At 47.5% G+C, this 23,221-nt stretch overlaps 1 protein-coding gene across 1 annotated transcript in view; it reads left to right on the forward strand.

Moving 5' to 3' along the window:
• The first annotated feature begins 7,641 nt into the window (after positions 1-7,641).
• The window catches only part of ppil2 (peptidylprolyl isomerase (cyclophilin)-like 2), a 189,277-nt gene continuing 173,697 nt past the window's right edge, over positions 7,642-23,221 (forward strand). Inside the window, exons 1-5 of the mRNA XM_085961988.1 lie at positions 7,642-7,821; positions 9,393-9,442; positions 11,307-11,352; positions 13,726-13,788; positions 16,884-16,935. Of these exons, the coding sequence (XP_085818114.1) occupies positions 7,790-7,821; positions 9,393-9,442; positions 11,307-11,352; positions 13,726-13,788; positions 16,884-16,935 (243 nt within the window). The 5' untranslated portion in view covers positions 7,642-7,789. The remainder of the gene's footprint in view (positions 7,822-9,392; positions 9,443-11,306; positions 11,353-13,725; positions 13,789-16,883; positions 16,936-23,221) is intronic.

The following is a 23,221-nucleotide window of genomic DNA, read 5'->3' on the forward strand; positions in this document are numbered from 1 at the left end:
AAGAGAGAGAAGGGGCGGGGGGGAAAAGGGGCGGGGGGGAAGGGAGGGGGGAAGGGGGGAAGGGGCGGAGGGAAGGGAGGGGGAAGGGGGGAAGGGGGGGAAGGGGGGTGCGGGAAGAGGAAGGGGGGGCGGGGAGTGGGGGGGGAAGGGGCGGGGGGGCCCAGGCCAAGAGCCCCGCCCCCCTCGGCCGAGAGCCCCGCTCTCCGAGCCCCGCCCCCCCCGGCCGAGAGCCCCGCTCTCCGAGCCCCACCCGCCCCCCCCCGGCCGAGCCCGATTGCGGCTCTGAGAGACGGCCGGCGGCCGAGCCCCGCCCCCCCCCGGCCGAGGCCGATTGCGGCTCTGAGAGACGGCCGGCGGCCGAGCCCCGCCCCCCCCCCCCCGCCGAGCGTGGAACAGAGACGCCGCTTCTCACCTGCTCCTGCTGCGCGCGCACCCTGACCCTCGTGGCTGACGCCGTTGCCCTGGGTAACGTGACACGGCGGCGGGGGGGGGGGTGGGGGGCGGGGTGAGGAGCTTAGCAGAACCGCAATCACCTAGCTCGGGCCTGGCTGGGCAAGAAAGGCACAGGCTTTGAGGCCTAAGAAAAAACGGGCAAAGGTAGGAAAAAGAATGTTCAGGTTAGATAAAATATTTACAAATGAGTGATTTATTTTAAAAGAATTTAATAAATTGAATTTTATTTTGCTGGAAATGTATATTTGAAAAGAAAGACGCAGAAAGCAGGAAAAAGAATGGAAGCAAGATGGCAGCTACTCACCTCGGTTCAGAACGATAAGGCCCGGCCACACACGCACCGATTGGCCCGGCGGCACACGCCAGCAACCCGGCGTACGATTGGTCGAGCTCGAGGTCACTCTGTCGCTAATGAGCGGATAATGAGATGCTAATGAGCGGAATGTTGAAGGTTTTTGGGATACCGCGGGCGCGATTTTAGCCCGGCCAAAATGTAAATACACTTAAAACCGTCTCAGAAGCGTAAGCTTTCTTTGGAGGTAACGCGCGCGTAGGTACGCCCTGTAACTTTCGAGCGCATAGCCCGACAGACGCACAGGTGATGACAGACAGAATGACAGAATGACAGACAGACAGACAGACAGATCGACCAATTTATATATATAGAAGACTAGCTGAAGTGCCCGGCGGTGCCGAGGCTTTTTCGAGGGCATGTTGTTGTTGGAAGAGAGAGAGAGAGGGAGGGAGGGGGGGAGGGAGCGGAGGGAGGGCGGAGGGGGAAGGGAGGGCGGGGGGGGAAGGGAAGGGGGGAAGGGGGGAGAGGGGGGAAGGGAAGGGGGAGGGGGGGAAGGGAGAGGGGGGGAAGGGAAGGGGGGCAAGGGAAGGGGGAGGGGGGAAGGGGAAGGGGGGGAGGGGGGGAAGGGAAGGGGGGAGGGGGGAAGGGAAGGGGGGAGGGGGGGAAGGGAGGGGGAAGGGGAGGGGGAGGGGGGAAGGGGAGGGGGGAAGGGAAGGGGGGGAAGGGGAGGGGGAAGGGAAGGGAAGGGGGGAGGGGGGGAAGGGAAGGGGGGAGGGGGGAGGGGGGAAGGGAAGGGGGGAGGGGAGGGAAGGGGGGAGGGGAGGAAGGGAAGGAGGGAAGGGGAAGGGGGGAAGGGGAGGGGAGGAGGGAGGGGGGAAGGGGAGGGGGGAAGGGGAGGGGGGAAGGGAAGGGGGGGCAGGGAGGGGAAGGGGAGGGGGGAAGGGAAGGGGGAGGGGGGAAGGGGAGGGGGGAAGGGAAGGGGGGAAGGGAAGGGGGGAGGGGGGAAGGGAAGGGGAGGGGGGAAGGGAAGGGGGGGAGGGGGGGGAAGGGAAGGGGGGGAGGGGGGGGAAGGGAGGGGGGAAGGGGGGAAGGGAAGGGGGGAGGGGAAGGGGGAGGGGGGAAGGGAAGGGGGGAGGAAGGAAGGGAGGAAGGGGGAAGGGGGGAGGGGAAGGGGGGGAGGGGAAGGGGGGAAGGGAAGGGGGAAGTGGGGGAAGGGAAGGGGGGAGGGGGTAATGGGAAGGGAAGGGGGGAAAGGGAAGGGAAGGGGGGAAAGGGAAGGGGGGAAGGGAAGGGGGAAGGGGGGGGAGGGAAGGGGGAAGGGAAGGGGGAGGGGGAAGGGAAGGGGGAAGGGAAGGGGGGAAGGGAAGGGGGAAGGGGGGAAGGGAAGGGGGGAGGGGGGAAGGGAAGGGGGGAAGGGGGAAGGGAAGGGGGGAAGGGAAGGGGGGAGGGGAAGGGGGGAAGGAAGGGGGGAGGGGAGGGGTGCGGGGGGCACGGGGGGGAGGGTGGGGGAAAGGGAGGGCAGGGGGGAAGGGAGGGCAGGGGGAAGGGGGAGGGGAAGGGGGGAAGGAGGGGGAAGGGGGGAGGGGAGGGGCGCAGGGGGGCACGGGGGGGAGGGTGGGGGAAAGGGAGGGCAGGGGGGAAGGGAGGGCAGGGGGAAGGGAGGGGGGAGGGGGAAAAGGGGGGGAGGAAGGGCGGAGGGGAGGGCGGGGAGGGAGGGCGGGGGGCCCCCCCGCTGAGGTGAAGACCGTCGATTGCGCGCACAGCAGGAGCTGAGACGCGGCGTCGCTCTCTGGCTCGGCCGGCGGGCCCGGTTGCCAGGGTAACCGTGACGCTGACCAAGCCCCGCCCCCCGGCCGAGCCAGAGAGAGAGACGCCGCATCTCAGCTGCTCCTGCTGCGCGCGCGCCCCCCCCAAGGGTCGCGGCCCCCCCACCCCCCGAGGGTCGCGGCCCCCCCCCGAGGCGAAGACCGCCGATTGCAGCTGTGCGAGACGGACGGCGGGGCCGGTTGCCAGGCTAACCGTCGATGTTCAGCAAGCCCCGCCCCCCGGCCGAGCCAGAGAGAGACGCCGCATCTCAGCTCCTGCTGCGCGTGCACCCTCGCGGCGCTGGGCTGAGGCTCGGCCCTCCAGCCTTCGAGTGGGCCGGGAGGTGCCTAGCTCGGGCGTGGGTGCGGAGGAGACGCTGAGGCTTCTAGGCCTACCTGGAAAAATGGGGAAAGGTAGGAAAATTAATGAGATTAGATAAGTTAATTACGTTCTAAATCATTTTTTTAAAAAACAATATGTGTTTTAAAAGCAATGTTTTTTTTTAAGACGCAGAAAGCGGGAAAAAGAAAGGAAAAGTTTGGAATCAAGATGGCGGCGACTCACCTCGGTTCAGAACGATAAGGCCCGGCCACACACGCACCGATTGGCCCGGCGGCACACGCCAGCAACCCGGCGTACGATTGGTCGAGCTCGAGGTCACTCTGTCGCTAATGAGCGGATAATGAGATGCTAATGAGCGGAACGTTGAAGGTTTTTGGGATACCGCGGGTGGGATTTTAGCCCGGCCGAAACGTAAATACGCTTAAAACCGTCTCGGAAGCGTAAGCTTTCTTTGGAGGTAACGCACGCGTAGGTATGCCCTGTAACTTTCGAGCGCATAGCCCGACAGACGCACAGGCGATGACAGACAGAATGACAGAATGACAGACAGACAGACAGACAGACAGAAGTACCGATTTATATATATAGATGTATTGGCCTCTACTGCCTTCTGTGGTAGAGAATGCCACAGGTTCACCACTCTCTGGGTGAAGAAATTCCTCCTCATTTCTGTCCTAAATGGCCTACCCCTTATCCTTAGACTGTGACCCCTGGTTCTGGACTCCCCGACCATCGGGAACATCCTTCCTGCATCTAGTCTGTCCAGTCCTGTCAGAATTTTATAAGTTTCAATGAGATCCCCTCTCATTCTTCTAAACTCCAGCGAGTATAAGCCCAATCGACCCAATCTCTCCTCATTCGTCATTCCTGCCATCCCAGGTATCAGCCTGGTGAATCTTCGCTGAACTCCTTCCATGGCAAGAACATCCTTCCTCAGATAAGGCGACCAAAATTGCACACAATACTCAAGATGTGGTCTCACCAAGGCCCTGTATAACTCTACTCGGAGCTCCGGCATGGCAAGAGAGCCCCAGGTGGGCAGAGGAAACGCTTCAAGGACACCCTGAAAGCCTCCTTGAAAAAGTGTAACATCCCCACCGACACCTGGGAATCCCTGGCCCAAGACCGCACAAAGTGGAGGAGAAGCATCCAGGAAGGCGCCGAACACCTCGAGTCTCTTCGCCGGGAGCAAGCGGAAGCCAAGCGCAGGCAGCGCAAGGAGCGCACATCAACCCAAGCACCCCACCCACCCGCCCCTTCAACCACCGTCTGCCCCACCTGTGACAGAGACTGTAGGTCCCGCATTGGACTAATCAGTCACCTGAGAACTCATTTTTAATGTGGAAGCAAGTCATCCTCAGTTCCAAGGGACTGCCTAAGAAGAAGAAGTATAACTGCAGCAAGACATCCTTGTTCCTGTACTCAAACCCTCTCGCTACGAAGGCCAACATACCATTTGCCTTCTTAACCATCTGCTGCACCTGTATGCTTACCTTCAGCGACTGGTGCACAAGGACACCCAGGTCTCGTTGCACTTCCCCTTCTCCCAATCTATTGCCATTCAGATAATACTCTGCCTTCCTGTTTTTGCCACCAAAGTGGATAACCTCACATTTATCCACGTTATATTGCATCTGCAATGCTTTTGCCCAATCACCCAACCTGTACAAATCATCCTGGAGTTTCTCGGCATCCTCCTCACAGCACACACATCCACCCAGCTTTGTGTCATCTGCAAATTTGGAGATATTACATCTAGTTCCCTTGTCTAGATCATTAATATATATTGTGAATAGCTGGGGTCCAAGGACCGATCCCTGCGGTACCCCACTAGTCACTGCCTGGCACTCGGAAAAAGACCCGTTTATTCCAACGCTTTGCTTTCTCTCTGCCAACCAGTTCTCTATCCAAGTCAATACCTTGCCCCCAATCCCATGCGCCTTAACTTTACACGCTAATCTCTTATGCGGGACCTTATCGAAAGCCTTCTGAAAGTCCAAATACACCACATCCACTGGTTCTCCCTTATCTATTTTACCAGTTACATCCTCAAAAAATTCCAGTAGATTAGTCAAGCACGATTTACCTTTTGTAAATCCATGTCACTGTTTTCCAAGTGCTCTGCTATTACATCTTTTATAATAGACTCTAGCATTTTCCCCACTACCGATGTCAGGTTTACCGGTCTGTAATTCCCTGTTTTCTCTCTACCACCTTTTTTGAATAGTGGGGTAACATTAGCTACCCTGTAATCCATGGGTACTGTTCCAGATTCCATCGAATGTTGGAACATGATCAGCAATGCATCTACTATTTCTAGGGCCACTTCCTTAAGTACCCTAGGATGTAGATTATCAGGCCCTGGGGATTTATCGGCCTTCAATCCCATCAATTTCCCTAACACCATTTCCCTACAAATACTGATTTCTTTCAGTTCCTCCCTTTCATCAGACCCTATGTTCCCCGACATCTCTGGGAGGTTATTTGTGTCCTCCTTTGTGAAGACAGAACCAAAATATATATTTAATTGGTCTGCCATTTCTTTGTTCCCCATTATAAATTCCCCTGATTCTGACTGCAAGGGACCTACGCTTGACTTCACCAATCTTTTTCTCTTCACATATCTATAAAAGCTTTTACAGTCAGTTTTTATGTCCTCTGCAAGCTTACTCTCATATTCTATTTTCCCTTTCTTAATTAATCCCTTTGTCCTCCTTTGTTGAATCCTAAACCGCTCCCAATCCTCAGATTTACTGCTTTTTCTGGCCAATTTATATGTCCTCTCCTTGGATCTTATGCTATCCCTAATTTCCCTTGTTAGCCACGGTTGAGTCACCTTTTTGTTTTATTTTTATGCCAAACTGGGATGAACAAATTCTGTAGTTCATCCATGCAGTCTTTGAATGTTTGCCATTGCCTATCCACCGGTAACCCTTTGAGTGACAACTTTGAGTTGTCAATTTTTGTCTGATTACGTTCCTGTGAAACACCATGGGATGTTTCACTAAGTTAAAGGCGCTATATAAATGCAAATTGCTGTTATAAAAGGAATCATTATTTTCATTGCCCACTATGCATAATTCCTTTACTTCTCACAGTTGGCCTGTCCCAAGAAAACTCCAATTTCTGCAATTTGTTTTAGTGGTACCCTGCGACCACCACCATCCCCATGCCAGTCATTTTCCAGTATTCCCATAACCAGCAACCCCCTCTTCAATTATCTCATACCTCCCCACCATCTTCCCTATTCTGCCACAGCCCAATCCACCCTGCCACCAAGCACCTCCAGTCCTAGTACTCCTGCAACCCAGACCCCATTCCACTACTTCCACACTCCAAGGCTCCCTGTGGTTGTTACCTTACCCCAAAGTCTTCTTCCACTCATACCAGCATTTGATGCCCCTCCCCAGTGTTCCCAAATACCATGACTGCCTCTCCCAGCAAAAGGCAATAGTGATCAGAATAAGATTGCATAGAAGATGGGAAACAGTATAACAGTGCAACACATGACAGAAAGTAACACAGTGCACTACCACACATGTGCACAGAGCAGGACGTGGAGGAACAGAGTGGGGCAGACAGCACGACATCATGGCACAGAGCAGGATTTGGGAACAAAAATCAGAACATGGGAGTATAGGGCATGGGTATATCAAAACATAGAGCAAGGCATTGGAACAGATACTAGGATGTGGGACATAGGGTAGTGCTTGGAGATAAAGAGTGATGAATGCAGGGCATGGTAGCACAGGGCAGGATATATGGGCGCAGGGCATGGGGTTGAGAACACGGGAAACCAAGAATAAATGCCTTTTTTAAATTCTTGTTGTGGTAACAGTACTAATTTACAGGATTTCCTTCTTATTTAAGTACTTATTTTTGATTGTAATGCAATAATGTAGTGTGATCACTGACAAGCAATTGAAGGAGAAGGTTGGTCAATCTTCTCATTAGTAAGCACTTAAAGTGGAAAGTGCCTCAATCTGTAACTATTATTTTTAAAAATTCATTCACGGTATGTGGGCGTCATTGGCAAGGCCAGCATTTATTGCCCATCCCTAATTGCCCTTGAGAAGGTGGTGGTAAACCACCTTCTTGAACCGCTGCAGTTTGTGTGGTGAAGGTACTCCCACAGTGTTGTTAGGGAGGGAGTTCCAGGATTTTGACCCAGCGATGATGAAGGAACAGCGATATATTTCCAAGTCAGGATGGTGTGTGACTTGGAGGGGAACTTGGAGATGATGGTGTTCCCATGCACCTGCTGCCCTTGTTGTTCTAGGTGGTAGAGGTCGCGGGTTTGGGAAGTGCTGTCGAAGAAGCCTTAGCGAGTTGCTGCAGTGTATCTTGTAGATGGTACACACTGCAGTCACGGTACGCCGGTGGTGGAGGGAGTGAATGTTTAAGGTGGTGGATGGGGTGCCAATAAAGCGGGCTGCTTTGTCCTGGAAGGCGTAAAGCTTCTGAGTGTTATTGGATTTGTATCCGTGGAATTACTCTCTGTTTTATGTATATGCACGTATATATGCTATGCTAACGATGGATACAATAAATTCAGAGTTTATTTTTCCAAGCAGACAAAAATGGTATGTTGAAGATAACCCATATAAAAATTGTCCATTCAATACAACCAGACAGATAATATTAAACTGCGATAGAGATCACTTCCCATCACCATTTCACGGCGATTCCCTGCAGCATTCAACCCTCCCAATCTAACTTTATCGCTAGTACGGGGTGGAACACTCTTCCCAGCGCTCCGGGTCTGACCGGCGAGTTATAGCGAGCGGACCGGTTGTCAGGAAGTGAGACAAGTGCGTTTCCGGTGTCGGGACCGGTTGGTAGGAGTTTTGTTTGCAGCGTTTGTTCGGAGCGGCGGCAAGTTATCCAGTCACCATGGGGAAGAGGCAGCACCAGAAAGATAAAATGTGAGCGGCGACTATCTGACTGTTGGTCTCGAGTACTTTCTGCACCTCTGTCTCCCTCCCTGTAGTCTGTGGCACTGAGCTCCGGGACCCGGCTCTCCAACAAACAGAGCGGACCCACCGCTCACAGCTGGTGACATGCGACAGGCCAGATACACTTTGGATAAATGTCCACTCCTTGAATGTAAAAATCTCATCCTTGTGTTCAAACACATCGTGGCCTCGCCCTACCTCATCTCTGTAACCTCGCTCCACCCACCCCATCTCTATAAGCTCCTCCGAGATCTCAATGTTCCTCCAGCTCTGGCTTCTTGTGCATCCCCCACTTCCTTCGCCCCACCATTGCCAGCCGTGTCTTCAGTCCCTAAACTCTGGAATTACCTCGCCATCTCTTTCTCCTCCTTAAAACCTACGTCTTTGATCAAGCATTTGGTCACCTGTTGTAATGTCTCCTTCTTTGGCACTGTGAAGTACCGTAGGACATCTTACTGCATTAAAGAAGCTATATAAATGCAAGTTGTTGTATGCGATTTCTTTGTGCGGTGGATCCTATTTCAAATTTATCTCTTCCTTCCAGTTCTACCCCCTCCTCTCCTGAAAGTGACAATTCTTTCTGTATTGCAAGTGACTGTTATTTATGTGATCCTCCAGGTGGTTCACATGGTTTATATGTGGGGTAACGGGATGTAAATGTCGTAAGGCAGCAACATCACTTGAGGGATTGAATTGACCATTAACCTCAAGCATGTACAAATGAGGATCTTGTTGACCCAGAGTTGTATTGCTTTCTTGAATTTCTCTCTGGCCTTCACTATTATTCTATGCAATACATATACACAAGAAGAGTTTCGGGTTTGCATCTTGGCAAGTTTCCTTTTCTAAGACCAGCAGCTGGTGTCTTGTTAGTCACCATTGATGGGCAGCAGGCTTCTTTAATTGTAAGGCACAATTTACACTGACATTATGTAAAACTGTGGTATTCCCTGTGTTTACCAGTGAAATGAAATTATGATAGCACCTTCTAAACTAATGAGGTGGTGCACAGGAGGGAGCCTGTCTATTATTACACCCCATCATCAAAGAATGTAGCGAAGTACATGATCAGTAAAGACTGCAGTATGTCTGGTTCCAAAATGAGTCACTATCGGATTTAAATTGCTCGAGCTTAGCTGTGGAACTGGAACAATGGCCACTAGCACAGTATGTATGCCCTTCTGAAGATGGGGGTAAGGCATGTTGTTGGGGAAGAGTAAAGAGAGCTTTAACTTGTATCAAACCTGTGTGCTGTCTGGAAGTACATCTTGTCCCAGCAATCCTCGCAGCTCTGCTCAGTTCATAGTTACCTCCACCAGCTCTCTTCCCCCCCCCCCCCCCCCCCGCTCCTTTCCTGAAGGTAGTGGTTTTTGCTAGGATACAAATTAGTACACCAGAGATGTAGTTTTTAATTTTGGTGCTTAAAACTGTATATGTGTGCAATCCTTTGAGTGACTTGTACTGCTGAATACCTAAATTGCAGCCTGCTTCTCTTTAAACTGTTTGTAGTGTTTGTACTGAGCTTTACTTCTCTTTTACAGGTACATCACCTGTACAGAATATACCAACTTCTATGGTGGCAAGAAAACAGGTAAGTAGGATGACTGAATTTGCACTGTACCTAAGTAGCAGGGTATTGAGGTTTCTGTTGGTACCACATTTACAGACAGTGGAGTATTAGCTTGTTGATCTGTGTAAATTCCATTACTATATTTGGACTGTAACATGTCTTGGGGAAGTCTTTAAACTTTTGAGTGAATGTGGATTCAAAGTATGAATGGAATGGAGTGGAGGAAAGTGGGTTTAAAGGCCAGTGGAACAGGAAATGTAATCCATTACTGAACTTTGAACTTGATGTGCTATGTAGTGAGCGGCACCATTTCTGAAGGTGCTGAGATGCTGCACGTTCATGATGCTACAAGGAGAGCCATGCTGGAGGAAGGCAGCCTTCCTGAGCTCTAGAAATACCATGTTCCTGTGCAACTAGAAGTGTGCCCCTAGCCTTGAGTAGAAAAGCCACATAGAAAGCTGTGGTACTGCCTTGTATCATGTCGCATATCTCTGTGCGGAAGAAGCAACCCCAGGACAGCTACTCCCATGTAAACTGTATCTCCTGGCCGAGTGGAGACTGATGATGGACATGGAGGGACCTGTCATCTGCTTCATGTCGTCTTCTCCTGAAGGCCAGAGGCTGATCAGTGCCTCTGTTTCCAGGGGTGAGTGGGGATGCTTTAATCAGGTAAAAAAACATACTGTTGTGATGAAGGCTCCGCACACACAATATTAGGCTGTCTTTTCTCTTTTCAGATGTATAGTTTTCCAGTATTTTCAGTGTTTCTGTTGATGTACATTATGGTTTTTAAATACCTATTTGATATTTGTTGATCTAATAGTTGTATGATTGGGTATGCACTGGCAGGTGCCTCTTCACTTTGTGCTTGGTTAACAATGGTCGGTGAAAGCTCAGTAAAGTATATGTGACTCCAGCAGTGAACAGATTCTTGTGGAAGAGCATATGGTGGAAAGTTGCTTCATTGCAGGACAATCAAAGGGCCTCTCTTACTGTGCTGTCATTCACTGAACGCTGTACCGCAGCTGCAACCTCATCCGTTCTCGAGAAACACTTTGTACACCATTGTCTTTAAACTCCACTTACAGTACTTCTCATCACACAGTGAATTGGTTTTCCAAGCCACATGCTTAGTGCTAATGGGTTTAATGTTGAAATCAGTTTTACATACTGGATCTTAACCAGACAGGAACCTGTAAGCTTTGATTTTTGCCTCCTTTTGTTGATAACTAGCTAACGCTTATGTAGGAAATGGCTTGGTAATCTCGTATCTCCTAAAGTTATCAAAATTCTAGGACTGTTGATCATTTGTGAGATTGGGGTGAAAACTGGCACTGATCATAGAATCGTAGAATCCTATAGCACAAAAGGAGTCCATTTGGCCCATCGTGCCTGTGCCCGCTCTTTGAAAGAGCTCTCCAATTAGTTCCATTCCCTTGGTCTGACGTTCAGAACCTGCCTATTGCAAAGTTAAATCTGATTAAAGGGGAGATTGCAGCATATTTATGCCTTATTTAGTTTTAGGAAAAAATATGCTCCCATTTCTGGAGAGGATTCTGACTCTTCTCGTGGTTGGTCCAGCATACGTATGGCCTGGTCCTTCACCCCATTTCCAAGTTGTCTGTGGTGACAGATCAGTGATCTATTTCGATCTGTCACTGTACCATGTGGTGCTGAGGCAACAGGGTCAGGCCATAGTCGGGTGGCAGCAGCCAGTTTGTCTGCTCAGCTGGGCCTGCTGCAAAGTGCAAGGCCTGACCCTGGTAGACTGGCAGGCGTGTTGCTCCAGCCCTCACTTATACATGCGATTAGATCTTGCGTTTAATATGTCAACTGATGTAGTTCCCTTCAAGAAAAGAATGATCATTATTCTTCCCTCCTGCAGTTATTCCACAAGCAAACTTCCGCCGCTTGCCCTTCGATCACTGCAGGTAAGGGCTTCCTGTTGCTGCTCTACTTGGCTGTCGTTCTGGCTTATTTGTGCTCCTGAAAATACATCACAATAATAATGCAATGGAATTTCAACTGCAGATGGCATTGGAGCCAAGTGATTTCGAACAAGTGATTCAGTGTGAAGCTTCTCACTGCTTCTGCTAAGGCCTTCTACATTTTCAGAATTCTTTCATTGAGGGCTAGACGACCTCTAAGATTCTTCTCTACCCCCTCTTTCCCCAGTCCCCATTCTGCCTTTTCCCCTCCCAATATATTGCAATTCCCTTAGGAACATTAGACCATACAAAAAACAAAGTAACCATAGAGTCATAGAGTTTTACAGCACAGAAAGAGGCCCTTCGGCCCATCGTGTCTGCGCCGCCCATCCATCCCTGTCCAGTCTAATCCCATTTTCCAGCATTTGGTCCATAGCCTTGTATGCAATGGCATTTCAAGTGCTCATCCAAATGCTTCTTGAATGTTGTGAGGGTTCCTGCCTCCACCACCCTTTCAGGCATTGAGTTCCACATTCCAACCACCCTCTGGGTGAAAAAGTTCCTCCTCAAATCCCCTCTAAATCTCCTGCCCCTTACCCTGAATCTATGCCCCCTTGTTATTGACCCCCCCACTAAGGGGAAAAGTTCCTCTTTATCTACCCTATCTATGCCCCTCATTATTTTGTACACCTCAATCAGGTCCCCCCTCAGCCTTCTCTGCTCCAAGGAAAACAACTCCAGCCTGTCCAGCCTCTCTTCATAGCTGAGGCGCTCCATCTGTATCATTCGGGCTTGTCTCATGTATCACACTTTACCTCAATACCCTTCAACAGCCCTGTCTGTCCAAAATTTATTCAGATCAGATTCAGATTCAGATTAGATTTATTTGCCATATGTAACAACTACAATGGAATGCTTGTTCCCCGTCGGGACGCGTCAGCTATACATACAGCGCCGCGTTCAGAGTCAATACAATGGCTTCCCGTGGCAGTGGGAGCACGATGTCCCTCAGCCGCTCCGTCCTCCTCTTCACCGCGGCCTCCTCCTCGCTGTTGCCGGCTCCACGTGTGGTGGCCTGCTTCTCCTGCTCTGGCCACCATGCCCGGCTCCCCTCCTCCCATCCGGACTGCGAGTTACCCGAAATGGAGCTGCCGGTCGACGTGCTGCAGCGTGTCGTGAGTCTGCTGCTGCTGCTCGTTGCGCTGCGCTCCTCCACCCGACTCGCCGAACACATCGTCGGGATGTGAATGCTCCAATGCGGCCTCTTCTTCACCGTCACCGGCTCCACGCGCCACGGCCCGGGGCCTACTTCTCTCTCTTCACGGGTCGGCCTCTGGCCGCCATGCTTGGCTCCCCTCCTCCCTGTCGGAATTCCTTCCCGCCGAGGAGCTGCCAGCCGATGTGCTCCAGCGGGTCGGCTTGGCTGCTGCTCACCGCGCTGCGCTGCCTCTGCCCGACTCGCCAAGCACCTCGCTCCGGTTGTGGGAGCGAGCGGCGAGAGCTGGCCGCCCAAAACAGGGAGAGCGATCTCAGCACCGGACCGTCACGGCCGCCATCTTTAAAATTGTAACCTTCTCCATTTCCCTGGGTAGATTATAATCATGTGCTTACCACCTTCTGTGTAAGGAGATTATATATTCACCCTTTCTCATTCAAGTTTGAATCCATGTCCCCATGAATTTACAGGGTAAGTGTGTTGCGGGATGATGTCAGTCTGTGGTCCCATTCCCGTATCTCCAAACCTGTTTCATTCCTAAACTTTGCCCTGAATTCTTTGAGTCAACAAAATAGTGTTTCCAGCTCTGCCTCATCACATGAGCTTCAAAACTGAACCGCTGGCCTTCATTTCATACTATTCCCCCTCTATATTATTCATGGAAAGTGCTGCAGTCACGAGCACAAACCAACTGCTTAAAATAATGTATTTTTGTCTTTTTTTTAATAAAAATGCTTTTAGTTCATTCAGACTCCATCTTTTCAGAAGTTTTGATTCTTAGATGATTGTTTAACTTAAAAACACTGAAATAAAAGATACACAACAAACTCAGCTGAATTAGTTATTGCAGTTTAAGTCATTTAATTCCAATCTTTGGATGTTCGGCTGTTCAGAGAATTTCTAAGACGTTAAAAGTGACTGTTCGGGCAATTTGTGTGATTATGCTTTGCAGACAAGTAATTTACCTGTAACCTGTACTAGAATGCAGCCTCGAGATAGGGCTGTGTGTATGCAGCTCAAAATGAACAGGGTGCAAGGTTTGAAAGTGTCTCGGCAGTTTCAGTCCTGCAACATCTGTTTGGCTTCAGTGTGCTCAGTGAAGGTATATTGTCTTAACACTTACTAGGTTTTACTGACCTTACTGCTTCTTTCTCTTTCAGCTTGTCTCTTCAACCCTTTGAGTACCCAGTATGTACCCCTGATGGGATGGTGTTTGATCTCTTGTGAGTATAGAAGCTTTATTACTTCGCATAGTGACCTCCTGCCTTAGCTTGCATTCCAAGTTGAGTCTTGGAGAGAAGTGCTGCTGTGTAGAGATGTGGCTGCCGGAATATGTCGTGGGTTTCAATGCAGTGTAACAAATTCGGGTCTGCTATAGTCATTTTCTCCTGCTCAGTGGTATCAGTCTCGCCCATAAGTGGTCCATACACTTACTTTTTATGGAAGTTGATTCCTACTGCACACCATATCTACTGGAATGATAGCAGGACCCAGGAATGTAACAATGAAGTTCACTTGTGATCCTGGCCAGATTTTGACGGTTTATGCATGGGTACTCTTTCAATCTCTGAAGGCAGACTGAGTTAACACTGGATGAGGAGAAATTTGGTTTGAATAGCTAGCTGATTTATTTCATAATCAGTAAAACATGGAACAATGAACTTGATGAGAGTCACTTGATACAATCAGTATAACTTCTGTTTGTACTGTTACAAGAATAAAGAACTCCCAAGCACCAGCCCACTCAGGTAGATTGTCTAAATCAACTTAGAAGCTCAATTTCTGTGTATCCTGTCCAATGCCCAGGTCAGTGGGTTGCTTCCTTTACAGCCTTCTGCTGCATGACTTCCCACTAGTGTCTGTGTTCTGCTTTTTAAAAACCCCGCTCCCAGCCCCCACTGAAATCACAAAAGGTTTCCAACGCCAAGGTACAAAGTGTCTTTCTGAATAACCAGTCATAGTTAATGAACTGGCTCTCTGAGAGAAACAGCTTCCCGTCTCGCATTGTAATTACCATTCACCTGTCTGCTGATCCTGAATTCAGCACCGGGCTGTCTTGGGAAGCTAACCCCATTTAGGCAAGGATTTGCTTTAAAAAAACAAAAAAAACACACATCTTAACTGTCAAAAAATGGCCAAAGAATCATGAGCCATGATGGCAGGAATTATAATTATCGCAATGGAAGCAGCTATTTCCTCAACTTTGAGAATCCTAATTCCTTTGATTTTCTTTTAATTGGAGTATTTTGTAAATACTGTACACTATCTCGAGCTCATGGATCATGATAGTGTTGGCACATCATTGAAATAAGAGAGGTAACAGTAAAGAGATCAATGCTGGAAATCTGAAATGAAAACAGAAAACCCTAGAACTAGCAGGTTGAGCAGCTTCTGAAGAGAAAGACTGGTTAACTTTTCCAGTGTAACTCTTCATCAGAACTAGCCAGCAGTGAACCACTGCAGCCTCAGCATTATTACTGCTGAAATTTAAATCTTGACAGCTTGGGTTTACTGTCTGGGAATCCTTGTGACAGTGCATCTCTGCTCACATGCTGATGTGCTTTTATCATTAAGGGCTTCACTAGCACAGAACTCCCAGAAGCATTGAGGACTGAATTCACCCACGTACCTTGAGAAGGTACTGCATTTGGTATTTAGGGTTTCTGGCATCTATTATAGTCTGTGCTGTAATAAATGGATGGAAGAGGCAGCCAGTAAGTGCAAATATTTTTTTAAATAGTTAAAACGACTGAGGTGGTGTAGGAGTAAACGTTCATCATAGATTAAACTTACCCGTAATTATCCCCTTCAATTTAGTCTTGGCCTACTGGAGTACGTTTACATTTGCAATGTTGGTGCATCAGATACTGAAGCAACTATTCATTAATGAATCATTTAGGGTTGTGGTGGCTCAACTGTGTTGCAGTGTCCTCTACTGGGCTTTAACGGGAGTGCATATTTCAAGCTAAACTTGATCAGGGCTTACCTAAGTTAACATGTGGAGGAGCATTAACTTGCTAAAGCACAATCAGCATGTATTCAGTCGGGGAGATCATACTTTAACTTACTGGTGCATTTTGAACATGATAGAAACATAGTGGACAAGGCAGTTATAGTTATTTTCAGAGACATTGTGACAAGATTCCATTTTTGGCAATTAATGATGACTGATAAAGAATCAAGGAATACGGTTAAAAATGGTAGTATGTACATCAATAACTGACTTAAAATAGGAAACTGAGGGCAGCTGTAAATGGGAACTGTTCAAGCTTGCAAGTGGCTAGAGTGAGTCATCTGAGGGTAAGGTTATAATATGCAAAACTCCTCCATGTTTGCAGATATGGCAGTGGAATTAACGAGACAATATCATTAGATTTGGAAAGATTTTTGGATCCTTTAAGTAATTGATTCAGTAGATGACAGATGGAATGCAACATCATTTAAGTGTGAAATCATTATTATCATAGCAAAGAACCCACAGAGGGAGTATATGTTAAATGGAAGCCATACAAAGTGATCGGCAAAGAGACTGTATTAGTAGAAGATCGAGTAAAAATCAAAAGAAGTTATAATGGTACCATTTAAGGTGTTGGTCAAAAGTTTTCAGGAGGATTGTGTATAATTCTGATCACCTAATCATGGGAAATATATTATTTCCTTTGAGGGGTTACAAAGGTGAGCAACCTAGATGGTTCTGGACATTGGAAAGGTTAAGGACGTGCGTTCTCTTTTATTCCCCCCTCGAGATTATGAAAGGATTTAAAGTCATTAATCCAGACAGATCTTTCCCTTTTCTGAAGGGTTTAATTGTTAGAGGACACAACTTTAAACATTAAAAGGATAGGAGCCAGAAGGGACATTACACATTAGTTGTTTTTTTACAAAACGTTTAATAGACTTGAGGAACTGCAAATGCCGGAAACCTGAAATAAAAGCAGTAAATGCCAGAAATACATGCGGATATCAGTGAAGCTGAAGAGAAAAGACAGGTTAACATTTCGCTCGTCGACCCTTCCTCAGATTTTTTCAGATGCTGACAGACCTGCTAGCTATTTCCAGCATTTTATGTTGTTATTAAAAGACTTGTGGAATACGTTGCCTGGGAAGACCATTGAAGTGCTCATTGTAAATGAGTTCAAGAGGCAACGAGATGCCTTTCTGGAGAGAAGAAGGGACTGAGGGGCATGGTGACAAAGTGGGAAGATGGAATTAAAACCATTCCGAGGGGTGGGCTTATTGGAACTTAAAGTCCATTCTTTAGCTATTCCACCTTTTACAAAGTCTGTTTTCTGTAATTTTATGGTCTTTGTTTCTGTAGGAGTATCATTCCATGGATAAAGAAATTTGGAACCCATCCAACCACTGGAGAGGTAAGGATCCTCCACTGAATGCCTTCTGCTTTTGATTTATTGTGAGGAATATCAAGATTAACACAAAAAGATTTTACAACTATATTAGAAGAAAAAGGATAGTCGAGGGTAATGTCGGTCCTTTAAAAACAGATGTGGGTAATATTGCAAATGAAAATGAGGAAGTGGCAGACTTGTTGAATAATTACTTTGTTAGTCTTCATAGTAGAGGAAGAGGATAATATACCTGACATTTCAGGGAAACTAATAATGAATCGAGGAATGGAACTCACTAAAGTTAACGTAAGCAAGAAAACAGTATTAGAAAAAATAATGGCACTAAACACTGACAGATCCCCAGGACCTGATGGTTTCCACCCCAGGGTTTTAAAGGAAGTAGGTGAGGAAATTGCAGAAGCTTTATCCATAATCTTCCAAAGCTCCTTCAATTCAGTAACTGTCTCTTTAGATTGGAAAATTGCAAATGTAACTCCATTATTTAAGAAAGATGAGAGAATCCAGGAAATTATAGACCTGCTACTCGAACATCTGTTGTGGGGAAGTTATTTGAATCTATAATTAAGGACAGAGTGACTGAGCACTGAGAGAAATTTGAGCTGAATAGAGAGAGCCAACATGGATTTGTAAAGGGTAGGTCATATCTAACAAACCTAATTGAAGTTTTTGAAGAAGTAACTAAAGTAGTAGACAGGGGATTGTCTATGGATGTGTTCCTTCCCCCTCCCCTCCCTCCTTCCCCCTCCCCTCCCTCCTTCCCCCTCCCCAGAAGGCATTCAATAAGGTTCCACATAAGAGACTGTTAGCTCAAATGAAAGCTCATGGAATTGAAGGAAAATTATTGGGCCAGAAATTCCAGGCCAGAAGCGTGAGTACGGTCGGGTTACTCACGCGTCTGGCCGTTGGAAATGCCGGCGTTCAGCAGGAACAGCGCATGCGGGGAACGCCGGCATTTCCAGACCCGAGGTCTATTCACAGCGCGTGCGACTGCACAGGCAGCGCTTGCGCAGTGAACTTTGCAGATTTCACTGATGGATTCAGTGAGGGTAAGTCCCTAGAACTTGCACTTAAAAAAAGCAAGTGTAAAGTTGTTCATTGGCTGGGGAAGGAGATATATTTTATGGAGGAGCTTATGAAATGCAATATTTAGGTTTGGGAAAGGGAGGGAAGTTATTTTAAGAAATTTTAACTAAGTTTTAAACTTTAATTTTTTTTTTTTTAAACGGGTTTTCAGAACGGTAGGTAGAAGGAGCAATTGTGGCTGTGTGAATGGAATGTGAGAATGAGTTATGTATGTATGTCCACATATATTCCTTTACGTATATGTATGTATGTTTTATATTCCTTTACTAATGTGTATGAATGTATATTTTTAATTATGATTTTCCAATAAGTTACTTTCTCTGAAAGTCATAATTAAATAATACATTCATACACATAAGTAAAGGAATATATACATAACACGCAAAGGAATATATACAGACATACATACTTTCAGAAGCTCCACGATAAGAAATATCTTCCTCCGCAGCCTCTGGAGCAACTGTACCCATGCTTTTTTCATGTGTAAGTTGTAATGACTGGACCTCACTGAAAGCATTAATGAAAGCGGCGAATTATACTGCGCACGCGCTGCCTGTGCAGTCGCACGCGTTCTGCCTCTGAACCCCTTCGTTCAGAGGACAGGAAATGCCGGTTTTCCCCACATGCACTGTGCATGCTGAAAACCGGCATTTCATCTGGCCAGATGCGTAAGTACCCCGACCGTACTAGCGCATTTGGAAGGGAATTACTGGGCCAACATTTTACATGTCAATAAAATAAAACATTTAACAATTGCACAACTTGCCCCCTCGCATCTGCGACTGAGGGTCCAAGGAGGTGCATTGCGCAAGAGGTCATCATCGTACGTATCCTCACACTGTTCCCTTTGGGGAACTGTATGAAGTGGTGGAAGGATTTATGGCCGTGATTAACGCTCATTCCGTGACCGTAACCATCTTTGAACCAGCCATTAGGGTGGTTAGTCCTATGGCGGGCGGGTTTTACGGGCTCCCACAACCCATCTGAGGGGGGGGGAGCCACCAACACCCACGGATGCAAGTATCCCGCTGGATGTCCACCCAGAATTTAAAGTTGGAGCTCCGACTCCACTTGCCGGGACTGTCTGGAGTGGGGTTCAAAACCCTACTCCTTCTGGCCCAGCGGCGGGGATGCTTACTGCTACGCAAAAGGCCCACTCCGCACAAAAGGTGACACCCATACGTTTCCTGCGCCTTTTCCCTCCCCGTGACTGGAGCCCTATGCTGCCATTTCACGTTGCTAATCGGATTGGGCCTTTGTCATAGCGGTAGGATCCCCGCCGCTGGGCCAGATCAGGGTAGGGTTTCGAACCCCGCTCCAGACAGTCCCGGCAAGTGGAGTCGGAGCTCCGGCTCTAAATTCTGGGTTGACATCCAGTGGGATATTTGCGTCCGTGGGTGTGGGTGGCCCCCCCTCCTTGTATAGCTTGTGGGAGCCCGTAAAACCCTCCCGCCATAGGACTAACCGCCCTAATGGCTGGTTCAAAGATGGTTATGGTCACGGAATGAGCGTTAATCATGGCCATAAATCCTTCCACCACTTCATACAGTTCCCCAAAGGGAACAGTGTGAAGACACGTATGACGACGACATTGCTAAATAAATAAATGGAATTAAAAAAAATCTTTTAGGGCTTTTAAAAGTCTTTAAATTGCTTTAATTCTCTTTAAAACTACTTCAGATTACTCAAAATAATGTAAACATTTAAAAAAGTTTATAAAAGTTACCAAAATCTTCAAAAAACTTCCAAAAACCTATTTAAACTGCTGCTTTGCATGTAAAAATGGTTAGCAGCTTGACAGAAACATTGGGGGCGTGTCCAGTGAAACTGAGACCTCAAGGGGCGTGTCTCACTTGCACTGCATGCTCCTGACTTCGCGCTGGCTGCACTCCTGGGCGGCGTGACGTCATACGCTGCCCGGAATTCTTCTTCTGGAAACACCAATTCCAGGCGTCCCTGGAGCTGATCGGCAGTAGCGCGGGGTAAGTGTAAATATGGGGCTTGCACGTGCTGCAAGCCCTGTTCTGGAATTTCTGGGCCATTGACCTGGCTAGGAGATTGGTTAGGTGATAAAAGATCAAGAGTAGGAATAATGGTAATGTACTTGAATAGGAAGAAAGTGACCAGTGATGTCCCAAAAGGATCTGTGCTCGGGCCTCAGCTATTCACTATTTTTATTATTAATGACTTATATAACACAATAGAGAGCCATATATCCAAGTTTGCTGATGACACAAAGATTGGTGGCATTGTAAGTGGTGTAGACGGAAGCATAAAATTACAAAGAGACATTGTCAAACTGTGGCAGATGGATTTTAATGCAGGTAAGTGTGAAGTCATCCATTATGGACCAAAAAAGGATATGAGTTTTTTTTTTAATATGGTGAAAGGCTAGGAACAGTTAAGGTCCAAAGGAATTTACACAGATCACTAAAATGTAGCGGTCAGATACAAAAAGTAATCAAAAAGGCTAATGGCGTGTTAGCCTTTATAGCTAGCGGACAAGAATATAAGGGGATGAAGTTTTGCTACAGCTATACAAAGCCCTGGTTAGACCACATCTGGAGTACTGTGTACACTTCTCAGCACCGTACCTTAGAAAGGCTAAATTAGCTGTGACAGATTCACCAGAATGTTACCATGGCTCCAAGGGTTAGATTATGAGGATAGATTACATAAACTAAGCTTGTATTCCCTGGAATTTAGATTAACACGAAATATGAGAGCTTGAAGTTGTTTAGGATTTGTTTCAGTGCTCGCCAGTGTCTCCTGTTGTCTGTGTCTATGTTGTAGATCCTGACAAGTTATTTCACCTTCCCAAGAACAATAGAACCCGAGGACACGTCCTGCATTAGAAAGGGGGTAAATTCAAAACTGATCTGCAAAACAATATTTCAGTGAGCAAGTGGTCAATCTATGGAACAGACTCCTTAGGGAGATGATGGAAGTGGTTAGTATTGATTCATTCAAATGTAAATTAGAGAGATTTCGTTCAGAAAACAACATTTTGGGATACAGTATATATGCATAATTTGAAACATGACGTGGTAAGTGTAGCAGGCCTGGGAGGAAAAAGGTGACTTTGGAGCTATGGTTGCCAAAGCTCTCCACCACTAAGATTTTCTTCATGCTCTTTCTGGGTCTGTTGTAAACTATTTGATAGAGATTGATTGCTGTGATTAGTCAACAAATCCAGTATCGTTGTATCATGTGACTACCAGGATGGCAGAAGGTGAACCGAGGTCATTTTGTCATCTAGCAGTTCCTATGTCTCCCTTCCCTCTCTCCCCTCCCTCTCTGTTCTTTTGTTCATGTATCTGGGGCATGTGGTGGTAGGTTGCTGAGTGGCCAGACTTGAAGAAAAAATAGTCGCATAAATGTATGCGTCAAAATTTTGATACTTAATGGGTCCAGTGTTTAAATTGCTGAATTTGCACCTTTGTTGCTGATGTTATGCTGGCCCCTCTTCTAAATTTGATCTGGATGATGTGAGTTGGAGGGAATGTGAAGAGTTGGCTGTAGTTCAACTCTGCAAAAGAGCTCATTGAGAGGAAGATGAATTCGACCATAAAACTCAAACGATTTACTTTCTCCCACTCCTATTCCTTGGCAGAGAATGTGCGCAAATGAATTACTTCCTTCCCAGATCTCCATGTAATCTTCGAACACCAAGAGGTGACTGAACATGCCCTGGGTGAGGCAAATATCTCGCTCTCCTATAACCATTTTATATTGAAAATCATGGGATTGTAGTCTTGTGGCCTGAATCTGTCACTTGAAGCGCAGGAGATTATCCTGCGTGTCGCATGCCAAACAATGGACAGTTCTAAGATGGGGCTTGTAACTAGTGGAAATCTGGGCAAGAGTGTGGTTTAGACTGGTAAAATTTGATAGGTGACTAGAGACCACTATCAGCAGTGAGATACTCCTGCCAGCTGAGCACTGTTGTTCCATGTGGTTCTCCCCTCGTTTATCTTCCTTTTTTGGGTGTGGTTACCCGAAACCATCACCATCTGAGTTTGCGGGTGAACTGCTCGCAGGCCTTGCCAAATGGCGCTCCGAAACAAGCCGTCGGGCAGTGCGTCAGAGCAGCAGATGCTGACTGCTCCTTTCTACTTCACTTCATTCCCCCACAGGGGAAACACCTGTCTGCCCTTCAGCTGCGAGGCTGAGCTCAGGAGCACTGTGGGCATAGGATCATAAACCTAAGTTATACTGCCCCACAGCACAGAGTGTCGGAGCTCCAACACATCTCGCCACAACACTATCCTCAAAATATGGTCTTGGGTTTCCTGAGCGCAACTGTCTGCAGTAACAAAGCTTCGATCATTCAATAGACCGCACTCATGGAAACAGAAATCTTACTTCAGGGGCTGGTGGATTGAAATAATCATTACAGACATTGTAACTTTTGAGGTTATAACAATCAGGAAAGACTGAACAAACTGGGGCTCTTCTATAGAAAAGCGAAGGCTGAGGGCTGAACTAATAGAGGTCTTTAAAATTATGAAGGGGTTTGATAGGGCGGACGCAGAGAAAGTGTTTCCGCTTGTGGGGAGTCCAAAACTAGGGGCCATAAATATAAGACAATCACTATTCAATCCAATAAGGAATTCAGGAGAAACTTCTTCACCCAGAGAGTGGTTAGAACATGGAGCTTGCTACTACATGGAGTAGCGAATAGCATAGATGCATTTAAGGGCAAGCTGGATAAGTACATGAGGGGGAAAAGGAATAGAAGATTCGGGTTAGGTGAAGTAGGGTGGGAGGATGATCATGTGGAGCATAAACACCGACATCGATCAATTGAGCCGAATGGACTCTTTTTCATTGCTGTAAATTTTATGTAATTCTGTGATCTCTGGGGAGCTATAATAAACCAGACAACATCAGTAAGCGGTGTACAAGCAGTTGCAAATGCTGCTTTTATTCTGTACTCTTTTGGTTTGCATTCTAGGACACTGGCGACTGTGAACCGCCCCCCAGCGTTTTCACCCCTAAATCCATTTCCTTATTCTGGACACGGTTGACCACACCATCCTCCTCCAACGCCTCTCCTCTGTCGTCTAGCTGGGTGGGACTGCACCCGCCTGGTTCCATTCTTATCTATCTAATCGTAGCCAGAGAATGTCCTGCAATGGCTTCTCTTCCCGCTTCCGCACCGTTACCTCTGGTATCCCCCCAAGGAGCTATCCTTGGCCCCCTC

This window comes from Somniosus microcephalus, chromosome 19, assembly GCF_052327205.1.
Source record: "Somniosus microcephalus isolate GS21.2 chromosome 19, FLI_Smic_1.0, whole genome shotgun sequence".
NCBI lineage: Eukaryota > Metazoa > Chordata > Chondrichthyes > Squaliformes > Somniosidae > Somniosus > Somniosus microcephalus.